At 33.8% G+C, this 16,061-nt stretch overlaps 1 protein-coding gene and 1 non-coding gene across 3 annotated transcripts in view; both read left to right on the top strand.

Moving 5' to 3' along the window:
- The window catches only part of BLTP3B (bridge-like lipid transfer protein family member 3B), an 85,921-nt gene extending 72,066 nt beyond the window's left edge, over positions 1–13,855 (top strand). For both annotated transcript variants that reach the window (XM_065937434.1, XM_065937442.1), the window contains 4 exons: positions 2,516–2,769; positions 3,086–3,194; positions 8,083–8,276; positions 10,093–13,855. In XM_065937434.1, coding sequence (XP_065793506.1) covers positions 2,516–2,769; positions 3,086–3,194; positions 8,083–8,276; positions 10,093–10,227 — 692 coding nt within the window. In that variant the 3' untranslated portion in view covers positions 10,228–13,855. The remainder of the gene's footprint in view (positions 1–2,515; positions 2,770–3,085; positions 3,195–8,082; positions 8,277–10,092) is intronic.
- A 1,469-nt stretch (positions 13,856–15,324) lies between these two features.
- On the top strand, positions 15,325–15,459 carry LOC136156414 (small nucleolar RNA SNORA16B/SNORA16A family). The gene has a single exon (XR_010660969.1). It is a non-coding gene; the product is annotated as a small nucleolar RNA SNORA16B/SNORA16A family (small nucleolar RNA).
- Positions 15,460–16,061: the final 602 nt, after the last annotated feature.

Genomic DNA, 16,061 nt, shown 5'->3' with positions numbered 1-16,061 from the left:
GCAGTTTTTTGCTTTATACCCCACTTATTACCATGTCCTATTGCTTTGCTTCATCTTGTTTCTAACTGTAGAAATTATTTTGAAATACCTTGTATGTATGGGTTATACAGGCGGTACTGTCTAATACCTTAATATATTTTTTTTTAACAGCTGTCTTGGTTTAAAAATAAAATAACAAGAAAGAAAGGAAAGGGAAAGAGAATAAAGGGAAAAGGAGAAAAAAAAAGTTTAGCTTGAACATTTAAGACATTTAATAAGCCATATGAACAAAGATTGTAATTTGATATACAGTTTATATACACTGTCACTCTGACATGAACAGTTAAAATTATAAAGTTGTTTCTGGTTTTGTTTCAGTTTTTCTATAATAATGTGCAGAGTTTGGATCCCTTTAATGGGAAGCCTTTTTAAAGTTTCATGGCATAAGAGGTAGTAGGGAGAAGTGATTTTGTTTTAATTCTGCTCTAAATACTCTTTTTGTTCGAAATGATTTATGACTCTCAGGGCCCTGAAGTGAGTATATCTGTGTGTGTGTGTATGTGTGTGTGTGTGTGTGTGTAGATAGACATATGTAGTTATAATATAGATAGATAAAAGGCAAAATAAAATCACACTTACCAAGTTATTTGTTTTGAATTGTTCTTACTGTTCAATAGACAAGTTAGTTAACTCTTGGTTTTCTTGGTACAGGAAAAAACATTAACCACTATGAGTTTGTGGCCATTTCTTTTACTTTCTATTTTTAAAAATTAAAAATACACGATTTCTTAATTGTTTAAAGAATTCTTAGAGAGTTTCGTTATTTTTTTCTTTTTGTCCACACCATGTGGCTCGTATTCTCTGATCTGGGATGGAACCTGGCCCCTGGCAAGTGTTATTAAGTGGACCACCTGAATTCCCTGGGAGTCTTTTTGAACTCTTCAGATATCTATACTATTTACTTTGAATCTTAGCAACTAGTGCTAGCATTAATGAAATGTCATTTTTTATCTGAAATAAAAGTTTTAAAACAACTCTCCACTTTGTGTTGTGTAAGGAGATCTATCCTTGGTGCATAAATATACATATCTTTAATTTCTCGCACCCTTCTCCCTTTCGTAAATATGTATACGTTTGACTTCTGTAAGACTAAAGTATTCACATACATACTGAGGGAAAATAAGCATCTTTTCATCATGAATTTGATTAGTGGGGCCTTCTTATGAGGGTCCATGGGACAGATAATCTCAATAAATGAAATAGCTTGACCTTTCCAGAAGTTTGTTTTTATCTCATGGGTTGTATGAATTGTGAAACTGATTGTATTTTCCCTTTGCTATTAGAAAGCTGTTTTTGGTCTACCTTTGGCACAGAAATTTAGATAACGTATTTTGAGTTAACAGCCTTACCACATGTATTTTACTTTTCCATTCCCTGCTTATTTTTAATTCTGATGGTGCCACGTGCCTGGTGCCTCTTATTCTTTTTGGAGCTGGATAATGTAAAATAAAGAAAACTATTTACTTACCATGAGGGCCGATTCTCTTAAGAAGTTCCACTAGGAACTTTTATTTTTAAAGCTATTCTATGGAAAAAAAAAATAAATAAAGCTATTCTATGGGTGCTTTATTGAAATTAAACAACACTTTTTGAACTTGAGTCCTTATAGCTCTGTAATCCACCTCAAATTCTTTTTGGGAAAAAGGGCAAGGCATAAGTAAATATAAATATAAACATAAACATATCTGTATTTCCTTTGGTATAATTGTAGTTTTAAGATTGTAATTCAACAGTAACATTTTAATGAAGTCTTCTCTATTTTCCTTTCCAGTTATTTAAGGGCTCGATTTTAATAAAGAACAAACAAAACTTCAGACTTTTGTCACTTCTTGAAAAATGGTTTGGATCACTTTAAATGCCATGACTATTTCTTCAACGCAATTGTCTGTTATATTATAAATGTATAGATATGTACACACTCAGACACACTCAAAATACCTGAGTTATGAATCATGTCAGATTTATATTGTGGCATGTTTTTGTATGTTTTGTATTTACAAACAAATAAAAAATATAGACAGCATTATTGCAGTAGTAGATTGTCTATAAAAATGGAAATTAGGGAAACTAGGGTTGAATATGTGTTATATTACTCAGTTATGTCCAACTCTTTGCAACCCAAATGGACTGTAACCTGCCAGACTCCTCTGTTCATGGAATTATCCCAGCAAGAATGTTGGTAGGGGTTGCCATGTTCTTTTCCAGGGGATCTTCTTGATCCCTTCCAGGGATCTAACTCTCATCTCCTATGGCTCCTCCATTGGCAGGCGGAGTCTTTAGCACTCAGTGACCTGGGAAGCCATGTGTTACATGTGAACTGTAAATATAATTTAAATTAAAAATACATATTAAAATTTTAATCTATTATTGCTTTAATGCTATTCAAAGTGACAGTGGCCTCTTAATGACAAATAATTGAGAGTGACTTTTGAGTTGTAATACAAAGTTACAATTTTTATTTGTTCTTTTTTCATAGGTTCGGATCATAAAGCTGTAGTTCATTCTAAATCCTCTCCTGAGATTACTCTGAGATTTGAAAGTGGGCCTGGTGCTGTAATACACTCTTTGCTTGCAGAAAAGAATGGATTTCTGCAATGCCATATAGAAAACTTTAGCACTGAGTTTCTTGTATCTTCTCTTATGAATATTCAACATTTTTTGGAAGACGAAACAGTTGCAACAGTGATGCCAATGAAAATACAAGTTTCTAATACAAAAATAAATTTAAAAGTATGTTAACAAATATTTTTATATTTTCATTTTATAAATGTTCATTTAACCTACTGGACTTCGATTCATGCCTAACAATATGAACTTGTTGGTCCTTGTGGTGATGGTGTAGAAATTCTTCTTAGAAATTAGAAAATATCAAAATAGAATGAGCAGTTTACTCACTGTATCAGCTAAAGCATATTAAAGGTATATTACTAACTCATTAAAAATATTTTTGGCAGAAGTAGTATTTAAGAAAATGATTAATTGAAAATGATTGATTTTATCTTTTACTTCAACAGCAACATGCCAATACTATTTCTCTTTCCCGTAGGATGACAGTCCTCGTAGTAGTACAATATCCCTTGAACCAGCTCCTGTGACTGTTCATATTGATCATCTTGTGGTAGAGAGAAATGATGATGGCTCTTTTCATATCAGAGGTATATACAAAAACAGTTTAAGTGAACACCTACTGAAATTTGAAATTATTTACATGCTGATTATTTTTTGAACTCATACTTTTTATATACTATTTTATATTTATTTACATATGTAGTAGTAGATGATTGAGGGACCCTTAGTACCTTGTGATAAAATATCATCCATGTATGAACCTCTACCTCAGAAATAACACATCTACAATTGATTTAGTATCTATTCTACAAATGTGTTTTGAATGAAATCCTTCCTGGGTTAATTCACACTTCTACTTTTCAGTGACCCCTTCCACATAACCTAATGTGACTTCTTAAAATTCTTGAGTACTGATTTGCTATACATTAGTTACTTTATAGTACATTGCTGTGTATTTAGTTCTGCTTAACTTTTGTATCTCCATCCTAATAGGATTTTGGGTCTCTGATGTCAGGACTATGTCTTATAACGTAGTGTGGAAAGAGCTTGAGTTGGTAGATTTAGGTGTTCTATTCTAAGTTTCACTTTATTAATTGAGGGTGAAATGTGAGGGACTGAAAAACGACAAACTAGAAAACTCTGTAGCCAGAAACCATGAGAGAACTATTCCTGAGGTGGAATCAGTTTGTGGGGAACTATTGATTGAAAAGTCTTCCTCTCTGGAGTTGGGGAACAGGTACAGCAAATATAGAAGTCAGACCAAAAAAGATCAAAATGGCAGCGTCATTACTGATAAAAGCTCAGGCAAAGATAGCTTCGGTGTGAGAAGATCGGCTTGCTGTATGGCTGTTGGTCCCAGATACTTTAAGATCTCCAAACTTCAAGTCTTATCTTGTAAGAAAGCAGAACAAAGTGTTTTAGTACTTCAGAGTACTGAAGAAAAATTGAGACTTTTAAAGAAATATAATTAATATCCTCAGAGAGATGATAGGATTTTGAACTCAAAACAGAAACAAGCTTTTATGGAAAATAACTACTTAGAAATCATTGAAAATTAAAAACCTCATCTTTGAAGTAAAAAATAATAGGTAACCTAAAATCTTATCAGCTCTGCCTTCAAGAGACACCCAGAGTCAGATCTGAGTCATACGGTATATTGCCTTCTCAGATTGGCTTCTTTTACTAAGTAAGATGATTTAAGGTTTCTGCATGTCTTTTTGAGGCTCACTAGCTCATTTCCTTTTACTGCTGAATAATATTCCATTGTCTGATGTAGCACAATTTATTTCACCTACTGTAGGACATCTTGGTTGCTTCTTTATTTTGGCAATCAGAATAAAATTGCTGTAAAGAATTGTGTGGACATAAGTTTTCAGCGCCTTAATGGCTAAATACAAAGGAGTGTGGTTGCTGGGTCTCATGGTCAAGAGTAGGTTTAGTTTTGGAAGAAAGTGACTGTACCATTTTGCATTCTCAGGAGCAGTAAATGAGAATTCTTGTTGCTCTGTGTCTGTGTTTACATTTGGTGTCGTCAATGTTCTGTATTTTGGCCATTCTAAATAGGTGTGTAGTGGTATGCTGTTGTTTTGACTTGCATTTCCCTGATGACAGATTATGTGCAGCATCTTTTCATATGCTGATTTGCCATCTGTTTATTTTCTTTTTGAGGTGCCTGTTAAAGTCATTGACCTCAGAGAGAAAGTTTATATTGATAAAAAATCTCCCAAAACATAGCGTAGTCATAAGAAATGTATATATCCGTGTAACAGCATAACTGAAAATGTATAAAAGAAAGCTGTTTGAAATAAAGAGAAATGGAATCATAGCATACTGAGATACTACTGTCATAGAGAAACTTTAACATACCTCTCTCTCTCTCTCTGTGTGTGTAAGATGTTATGGAAAAACCTGAATGAACTTTTTAGTCAACCCAATATCTATACACACACACACATATATGTAAATATAAATTTGAATTTAGCAAACAGGTAATTTCAGATGCCCATGAATGAATTTTGCTATCTGCAGCCACATGGATGGACTTGGAGAATATTAAGCTTAGTGAAGTAAGTCAGAGAAAAAGAAATACTATCTGATTTAACTTACATGTGGAATCTAAGTGGTACTCCAAGTGAGTGGATGTGCAGAACAGAAACAGAGTCACAGTTAACTCTCCCTTTTTATCTCCAGTTACATCTGCCTCCCTCTCTTTTTCCCCATGCTCGTTCTTTCTTCTCCACTCTCTAAATCTCTCCTCCCTTTTTCTCCATCTCATTTTTTTTCCTCTTTCCATATTTCTTCCTCTTCTCTTCTTTCTCTCCCCTCCCCTTTTCTCTCCTCATTTCACCTCCCAATGTTTGAAGTAAAATGGATTTCAGAGTTGTTTTGGTCAGTGGTTTTTCATTATTCTTAGGATCCCGTGAGTGGTGAGATACGTAAGCTAAATAGAATGGGCTCTGGACCCTGTTTTCCTCGCTACAGTCTATGTAACAGCTTTTTTGTGTTTTGTTTTTACTTTATATTAGCATTCTATATCACATTTCATTTAAAAGAAGGGTCTTGCTCTTCTAAGTTTGAAAGCCAAAAGTATATGATAAACTCATAATCAAGTCACATTTTAGGGTTGTTACTAGTTTTTTGAGTTTGAAAGAGTAGAGGATTTGACTTTTCCATGGCGTAGTACTTTAGGATTTCCCTTACAGTCCCTACCAAGCTGAATGGTATGCTAGTCTGACCCAGTATAACAGTTCTTGTGTATTTTTTGTAACTAATATTACTAAAAACATAATCAGTACAGGACAATATTGTAACAAGTAGTTTCTGATTTGAGACTTCTGTAATATGAATGCAAGAACAGACCAAAACTCAATTCAGTGACATTTACCCATGTAGATAAAACTATTTTGATACATAAAAAATTGGGGTAAAATTATTAGAATCATAATGAAAGGTAATTTGGCAATATGAACAAAAGCTTTAAAAAATATTTTTGTTCTTTGACCTAGCTGACACCTTCTGGGAATGTTTTTAAGGGGAAAAATTATGTTGAACAGATATTACTCTGCTGTCTTCTTAATATAATTTGGTTTGATAAACTGCCTCTCTGTCATGACAGTTAAGTGTGGTTTTTGTTGAACCTGACTATCATATGACCCTATCACTAAAGTGGGGAAGGGACCCTGGTGGGCCAGTCAGAAGATTTCAGCCCTTGGGGCACTGAACGATAACATGAATGGACTGTGAACTAAGCATTCTGAGTCTTCTGTGTGTGAATTGAAAATGACACTGAGCGCGAAGGGGTCGCAGGCGTAAAACTTCCTTGTTTGGTCACCAGAGGTTACCTTTGCCATCATGTGACGGGACTAACGGAGAAGAGAGAAGGGGATCTGAGAAGTAGATAGAGTCAGGGTCCTGAAATGGCACTCCTGGGGACATCAGATGAATTCCAATGTCTGTCCATGCCTGAAGCACCGTCACTTTGACTCTGCTATTATGGAAACAATACATTTCCTTGTTTAAAAACAAGTTTGACTCGGGCTTCTGTTCACTTGCAGCCTAAATGCTCTGACTCTCTGTGATCCAAAAAGTTAGAAAAAAATGTTGATTTGTAAAAATATTTCGTCTTTTGGATAACATTTTAAATGGAACTCTTTTCTTAATTTAATTTTGAATTATTCATTGCAAGTGCTTAGAAAAACAATTGATTTTTGTATATTGATCATATATCCTGCAGATTTGCTAAGCTTGTTCTTTAGCTCTGTGAGTTTTTAGTGGATTCTCAATTTTTTTTTTTCCTATGTACAAGATCATGTCATCTGTGAATGGAGATAGTTTTACTTCTTCCTTGGTAACCTGGATGCCTTTTATTTCCTTTTCTTGCCTAATTACCTTGCCTGGGACCCCTGGGACAGTGTCGAGTAAAAGTATTGAGAGCAAATGTCCTTGTCTTATTTTCATTAGGGGAAAAACATCCGGTCTTTTACCATTAAGTGTGATATTAGCTATGGAACTTTTGAAAATTTCCTTTAACAGATTGAGGAACTTCTATTCCTGGTTTGCTCTTTTTATCATGAGAAAGTACTGGATTTTGTCAAAAAATTTTTTTCTGCATCTATTGAAATGACCATGTGGCTTTTGTTTTATTCTGTTTTGTTGATGTGATGTACTACATTAATTTATTTCTTGAATGTTAAATCAATCTTGCACTTCTGGGGTAAATCTCACCTGGCCATGACCTATAATTATTTTTATTATATTGCTGGGTTCAGTTTGCTAATGTTTATTGAGGGTTTTTGTATTCATTTGTGTAAGTATATTGATTTTAGTTTACTTTTTTTTTTTGGAATCAGGGTAATACTGGTTTTATAGAGTGAGCTAAAAAATGCTCCTCCTCTTCTATTTTTTGGAAGAGTTTGTAAAGATTTGGTATTAATTCTTTTAATGTTTGGTAGAATTCACTGTTGAAGCCATATCTGGGCCTCGGCTTTTCTGTGAATAGTTTTTTGTTTTGTTTTTGATTACTGATTTAGTCTGTTTCTTATTGAGTCTGTTTGGGTAGTTTGTGTCTGTGTAGAAGTTTTTCTACCTCATCTAAGTTATCTAATTTATTGGTATACAATTCTTCACATTATTCCTATATAATTATTTTTATTTCTGTGAAAGGGACAAGAGTAATGTCCCTTCTTTCATTTCTGATTCTAGTAATTTTTTTCTTTTTATATCTTTTATTTTTTGGTCTGTATAACTAAGGTTTTTTTCTATTTTATTCTTCTTTTCAACAGATGAGCTTTTGATTTGGGGTTTGTTAATCTCTCCCATGAATGAGCTTTTTCTTTATCTGACTTCATTGTTTTTTGTTTCATAATAATGTCTTCATACTATGACATACTCATTTTAAATAAGGTTTTCACAAGAGAACTTAAGATTTATCAAGTATTTAGAAATGTTATCTGAATATTTTATTTGTTTGATTAGATTCTCAGATGCTTAACACTAGAAATGATTTGAAAGAAAGTGTCAAAAGTGATTCCATGCTGCTCACCAGTGGAGAATGCAATCTGAAGAAACGTCACAGTGTTACTCAAGCCACTCAGACGAGCCCAGGAGCTCCTTGGCCTTTGCAGTCAGCCAGCTTTCCCGAGTGCTCCTTTGACTTTACTAGGGAACAGGTAATGGGAGACCTCGTTCATACTCACTTCAACAATTAACATAATTATTAGGCATTATTTATTTACTTGTTTAAATCACGTTTGTTGAGTGCTTGTTATGTACTAGGCAGTTAGTTGATATAGTGTCGAACGAGGTGTGGCCATTCCCAGCCTTCACAGATGTTGTCTAATAGGAGATAAAGGAGGGAATGTGGGAGAGTGCCATTTCTGGCATCTGCGAAGGCTAACTGGAGGATATGTACATCTTGATGTCTTATTTTTAAGTTACAAAAGCATTATGATATTTCAGAACTTTGTAAAAATATTTTAAAACAGCTCTGACAGATTGTAACCTCCTATAGTGCTATAAGTATTTTTTTAAATTTTTCCTCTCAGTCTCTTTCCATAATTTTCCTAAACAGTTGCTATCCTAGTATATATACTGTGGGGCTTCCCTGGTGACTCAGACAGAGAATCTGCATGCAGTGGGGGAGACCCAGGTTTAATCCCTGGGTTGGGAAGATCCCCTGGAGAAGGAGATAGCAGCCCACTGCAGTATTCTTGCCTGGAGAGCTCCATGGATAGAGGAGCCTGGCAGGCCACAGTCCATGGGGTCGCAGAGTCTGATACGACTGATGGACTAACACTTTCACACTTATTTATGCTGTACTTTTTGCTTAACGTTGTTTAACAGATGTTTTCCATATTGCTGCGTATGCTTCATCTATTTTATTTTATATTTATTGAAGTATAGTCACAGCTTAACATTTGTTAATATTTGAGCCGCTTCTTATTTTTTGCTGTTATATAATTCTGTATAATTCTATCCACCAGAATTTCAATTCTCTATGATGAAACTACAGAAAGAGTTTATTCATCTATTTAGCAGGATTTGTTAGATGTCAGCTTTAAGCTAAGGATATAGAATTGGAAGAGAATACCACTCCCTATCTATTGAGAAACTCAAAATTGAATGGGAAAGTAGAAGTGTGAACAGTAGTCACAGCATACATGTGTTATATGTACTAGAGTTTAGGGAAGTATGGTAAAATTTGGTCTGTGAGACAGGCATTCTTAAGCTGCAGCTAAAAGAAATCTGAGAACTCTTTGAAGTTTAATGCATATATTTTAATGTATCTGTGTGAATACTTTTTCCTGTGGAGAACGTTTTATCACATTTTCCTGATTAGGGATTAGGGAATGGTTCTAAGAGGATTGAACTGAGTCTTAATGAGAGAAGATCTATTGACATCTAGATGAAAATGTCCAGTGAGATCTTCAGAATGTGGGTCTGGAGCTCAAGAGAGGCTTGCCCTATATCAGACTATACATAATTGTTGGAGCCGCAGGAGTAGAAGAGAACATCTAAGAGAGCGACTCAAGTGATAAGAAAAGACAGCCAATTATGGATTTTAATAGAATGTAAAAAATTTAAGAGTTCCTAAGCATCAGAGGGAAAGATGAAAAGTCCATCGGTAGAGCAGGGTCAACAAGAAATTTCTGTGACATAAAAGGTGAAAGAGGAGAGAGGCTTAGCAAGGAGGAGTTAGGTCAGCAGCATCTTAAGGGAAATTGAAATTAAACAAAATCACTATTAGATTTAGAACTTAGAAGTTAATTTGTGTTTTAAATTGCTGGGTCAAAACTTACGGACATTTGTGAGTTCTTGGTTTGTGTTTCCTAATAACTTCTCAGAGCAATTTTCAGCTTAAGTGCACCCTCACCAGCATTGGATAATGTTGCTGACTTGTGGGTCGCACTTTTAGATACTGTATAAATAGTTCTGTACTTCCTGAAAGTGGTTACATTTTCTTATTTTCCAAATTTATCATTTCAGCTCATGGAAGAGAATGAATCACTTAAACAAGAATTGGCTAAAGCTAAAACGGCTCTTGCAGAGGCTCACTTGGAAAAAGATGCTCTTCTCCATCAGTTGAATGTCAGGAGTGGCGGCCAGAAACTCAAGTTATAGCTTTGGGGTGTGGAGGTTATATTTATAATGTGATGTTACCAGTTAATGGGAAACTCCTTTTCATGAAAAGACAATAAAATGAAATAGAATGTGATGAAGTGGTGACTATTCCAAAACCAGTTTAGAAAATACTAGGTACGGGCATTACAATCTTTTGGTTGTTTTGTGTTTTAGGGTTTGACCCTCTTTTAAACTGGTGTGATATAGGGGAAGTCAGTGCTTACTGTTAAGATAATTCTATGCCTCATGTCATTTCCTAATTTTGATATTACATTATAGACATTTTTTAAAAAGAAAAATGAAAATCTATTGTGTTCTCACAGATTGCTGAATTTATGTATCACTTTGTTAATAATTTGCTATTATTTAGAGATTCAGATGCTTTTAGGGCTAATGTAAAATAAAAGGAGTCTTACATTTTAAGTATTACTAAAATTATGTACTTAAATCTATATCTGTTACTGTAAAAAAAAAAAACAGTCCAATCAAGTTAATAAATTATCTAATTGCTGGGTTTGAAAATTCTGGAAAATCATCACCCTGCGGAAGACAGGCGGTAACTTTAAAATGTGGAAAAGAATCATTTTAAGTGATGGGTAAGCTGTATAAGTTGAAGCTGTAGTTTTCAACAAAGAAGATGGCACAAATGTTAAAATAAAAAGCACAAACTGTGAAAAAGCAAAGCATTAGCGTATATGGCCAACTGATTTAAAAAGCATTACTTGTACATTCCTTTAAACATGTATTGTTAGAAGTCAAAGAGTAATTTAGCTCTCCTGCTAAATTTGGCAGCATTTATAACTATAAGAATTTTAATTAATACTATTTATATTATTCTTTATCTTCATCTTTCCTCTATTTAAGGAGGGGAATGTTTTCAGAGAACTTTCTTTTCACATACATAAAATGATTTCATACCATTCCTACAGTATCTTAACAGGTGGTTGTTTGCATATGTCAAATTTATAGTGCTAGTTTTGATTAACTTATATATTGAAATAAGAATAACTGGTAAATTTTGAATTCTGCTTTCTAGGGATTGTTAAGGTTGAAACCAACATGAGAGAGAGTCTCAATCATGCATTATGAAATAAAAGTTTATGAGTATTTAAGAAGCAGAGGGTTTCAACAATTTAAAATATATTTCTGATAGAATTAAACTAAGTGGGGTCTATTTTAAAATTCACATTCTTAAACATAAATATATTCAGGATAGAACTGAAGCAGCTGTACTGCTCTTTATTTAAGTTACTTGAAAATGTTCACATTTTCATCCACATTAGGATACTTCATGGTGCTTTGCTTGTTCGGCATGACTTATATAGCAATCCCTGTATCTGAATACTTGGAAATATGTTTCATTTTATGTTAAGTGAGAGTGATTTTAGATTTTATTGAAAATGGTACTGGCTTTTTTTTTTTGTCTTTAATGTCCATTTTCTTTAACATTGTTTAAAAATACAGGCCGTGCTTTGGGAGCTAAGGATATAGCAAAGAACAAGTTAAATTGTTATTATTTTACCTCAGAGTATTTTAGAAATCATTTTAAACCATTTTAATCTAAGACTGTTGTATAGTTTTAGATTAAAAGCAAAGGTCTGATTAAATATTTTGAATGTATAGCTTATATCCTTAGTAGAGTACTTTTGATCTACAGGTATATATTCAACAAAAGCAGTCTCTATTATAGAAAAGCAGGATTGATGGCACATGAACTTCTCTAGAACTTGCAATGTTTTTCAGATTTGACATATTTGCTCCATATGAACTTTAAATTTATGATGTATTATAATTACTTACTGTTATAGATCCTGAATGTTTTTCTTATTTTCAATTTATCTGGCCATCTCAAGAAAATCATATAAACAGTAGAGATAATAGTTAATATGAAGCTGAATATTCTATATGCTTTGTTAGATTTTTAAAAATTTATAGTGATTACTATTTTTATAGAGATTTAAAATTCATAAATCATTTCCAAAAACATTGTATAATTCCCACAACAAGCCTGGGAGGTAGGTGTTATTTATATTTTAAAAGTTTAATAAAGATCTTATGGCTCAGAAAGAACAAATGACTTGACTGAAATCACAATTAATAACCTGCTCTTTTCACTGAAATCCCAACTATTTGTTTTTATTTTACCTTATTCCTTATTTCACATATTTTTCCAGAGGTAGGGAAAGGAATCACTTATTGGTCATTTATCTTTTTAAGATGAATATAATGCTTTTAAAAGATGTATGTGTATATAAAAACTACTTGAAAAATAAGGGGAGAATTTCATTTAAGTTAGTCTCAATCTTTTTTGCTGTATGAGAAATATAAGAATCAACCAGTAATAAACTTATCAGAGTTTTTAAATGACCATAAATTAAAATTAAAGTTGCCTTGTCTTTGCTAAATCCCTAGCAGAGATGTTAGTAATCAGGGGAAGAAAATTATATTAGTGTTTTTCTTTTAAATTTCATATATGCAAAAAACATATTCTTGGTATTGTATTTTTATCTTTTCTCATTATAGAGTTCAAAAGATCACCATGTGACACTAGTTGTAATGAAACATTATTTAAGCCATGTAAGAATAGCTTTATATGATTGCAGGCAAATATATGTGACAAAATTAATCAGAAACTTCTTTTGGGTTTTTATTGTAGTTATTTTTATTCAGTACTTGTCAATACAAGGGTTAAATATTCCTCTTTGTTTTTATTAATGTATCCAATCTAAGATTCCACCATCACAGTGGTTCCCAAGTTAGTAACCTTGAACTTCCTCTCTTTAACCAGCCCCCCCAATCAATTCATTACCACATCCTTTCATTTTACCTAGTAAATTTGTCCACTTCTCTTCATTTACCACCTTTCTAATCTAAGCTAACATTAGCACTCTTTGCCTGTAGTTACTTTGGTAGCCTCCTAATTGGTCTTCCTAAGCTACTCTGACCTTTCTGATTCATTTTTATACTGCAGGCAGAGTTCTCTCTCTTTTTTTTAAGTGCAGTTTTAATCAAGGTAACTCACCTAACCCTAGATGGAAACAAAAATATGTTACCTATGAGATCAGTTATTATGGCTGCTGTGTATAATTCTGAACATTGAAAGAGTTAGTATCTCAAAAACATTAAAGCAGTGACTGGCACATCACCTTAAAAGCATTTAAGAGAGGTTAGTTATTACTACTTCTTAGGTTCATTGAGCTCCTTGTTTCCCTTACTTTGTATTTGACTCTTATTGCACTTTAAATATCTGAAATTGGTGAGAATTAAAGTGCTTCTTCCACCAAAGGAACCTTTGTTCATGCTCTTCTCTTCTTGAAATACCTTCATCACTTAGTTAACTCCTATTTGTCTTTCAGATCTCAGCTCATTCATCACTTCCTCAGGGAAGCATTCCCTAATTTTTTTCAGAGTAAGAAAAAAATTGCATTATCATGTGACATCTACTTAATGTTGAACACCTTTGTAACTTTATATGCATTTGTTTGGTTGATGTAGACGCTCTAGACTGTAAACTCCATGCGGACAGGAATTGTGTGTTTGTGTCATTGTTCAGCTTTGTATTCTTTGTCCCTCATGCAGTGCCCTGCACGTGGTCGTTCTCAATAAACTTGTTGAAATAATAAAATAATGGATGAGGTATCAAGGATGTTTTTCAGGTATTGAGTTCTTCCTCTCAGTTGAATTGAGGGGAGAGGAAACATTAGGCATAACTGTAGGAGGTGGTAGTTAATATTATTAAAAGTGGCAGACTCTTTGTGTCCATAGAGAAGAAAAAAGATCCAGAATGGAGAAATTTGCTCTCTTACACTCTTCTGAGTTTTGAGTATCTGAAATTCTACTTAATTTATCACAAATCATCACAGAACTGAAAATTAGCACATCACTTCATACAACTGCCAGTGCCAGGATGTCACGTGGCTTTGATTGTAGCTTATGGTGTTGTGGCTGTTGAGATCTGCCAGTCCTGTTAGCTAAACAGAATGGAAGTAAGGCCAAAAGAGTAGTGGCTGAAGTAGTTTTCAGGTTTTAGAAATTGCTACCTAAGATCAGTTGTGCCTTATTTCTTAAGGTAGGAACAGTCTCATTTGACCTTGCACCCAGGGATACTGAAGAGAGTAAATTTTGAGCTATATTTCAATTTCCTTTTAGGATAAAATATGAAAAGTTGGAATCATACAGGATGCATAGAAATACTAAAGCAGTAGTGTTTTTAAAACACCAATTTCATTAAATTATGATACTTGACATTTAAAATTTTGCTGCTTTTTTGAGAAGTACACAAATTAAGGTAATGTGAAGCAAAAATGTATGTGTGGTGGTTTTTAGAAACCATTAGGTATTATCCGATGGATCATTGTACAGTGGAGGGAAATTCATGTTGTTACAGTATTGAAATTCAGCATAAGTGTTGCCAACACTCCTGTGTAGTTTTGGTAGGTCTGAGAATTTGAAACTCTTTTAGGAGAATAATTTTAAGAAATATTAATATGAAATCAACTAAATGTCTTTTTTTTCCCATTTGTATAATGTGATAGTTTTTTGGTCTTAGAAGAAAAATTATCACTGAGTCAGCAAGAGGAGAAATAGGTTTTAAAAGATTTTGAAACCATTTAAATAAAAAGATGATACTAAATAACTTATACATTAGATTTTGTTTTTCATTTTATTCAATGGTAAGTAAAATTTCTCATTCTTGACTTTAATTCTTCACTTATATGTGAAGACATATTTGATGGTTTAGGTGAAGGAATATACTTGAGCATTTTGGAGGTTAAGATTATACAGTGAGGTGATTAACTTTCTTTCAGCCACTTAGGAGAATTGTTTTATAGATGTAACAAAAAACTCAAGGTACTGAATCACAACTATCAAGACTTAAGAATTGCAAAAATAAGAGGGCACATGACTAAAGAATAAGTACAGATCAAAATTACCCCTGAAGGATATAGGTGAAATAAATGCATTAGGGATCTGATCAAAGTCAAATTTCTTTTCACAATACTTAGAATAACTCCAATTAAGATATACATAGTATAATCAGGGCAGAAGTTTAAAAAGTAGCCATAGGGAGCAAATGCAGTGTCAGGAAATAATGTTGGTGGCCCTTACCGAAGCTGCAGCTGCTTCCATATAGCTACTGTGGTCACAAAGGAGCCCAAAGTGACAGTTTTCCTTGACGGTCGCCGTTCTGTTTGCTGTAACTGATCTGCAACATTTCAGGAAAAGGCAGTTCCCATTGTACTTGCCATTTCTCAGGTACAACCAGAGATCTTTATTAGAACTGACAACGTTTTCAGAGGCCACCAGAAGTGTTCCATTGGTGGGATCTTACTTGCAAGAGTAAGGTTTTTGAGAAGTGGCTTGCGGAGGCCAAGAACCAGTATGGAGATGCAGATATGGTTGTACCAGAAGAAGATTCCAGGATGACTGAAGTTGACCTTTCTGGTGAGTGAAGAGGACATGACAGTGATGGAACACAAGCCTCAGGGCCTGGTTGCCCCCAGTTTTTTAACTGGCAGTGCTTGAAACTGAAGTAACTGAAAATAGCAGCTTGTCGCTGGAGCTATGCTTTCAGAATAAGACCTGTTGCCAGTGAAGCTGTCTTTGTCTGTGTGGATCTACAGAGCTGGGAGAGAAACAAAAAGGCAAATGAAGAGACAGGGAGCACTTCCAGGTGGAGACAGCTGTGTTTTTGGTGATGCTGCTACCTGGCATATAAATGACTAATAAAAGATTCATGGTTGTAAAAAAAAAGAATATTGAACAGAATTCTAGTCACTAAGAAAGAAATCTATGACAAGAAATTCACTTGGTGTGTCATATGGACTGAAGTC

Source organism: Muntiacus reevesi, chromosome 1 (genome assembly GCF_963930625.1).
Source record: "Muntiacus reevesi chromosome 1, mMunRee1.1, whole genome shotgun sequence".
Classification (NCBI taxonomy): Eukaryota; Metazoa; Chordata; class Mammalia; order Artiodactyla; family Cervidae; genus Muntiacus; species Muntiacus reevesi.
This window is presented reverse-complemented; position numbering and strand designations above follow the sequence as displayed.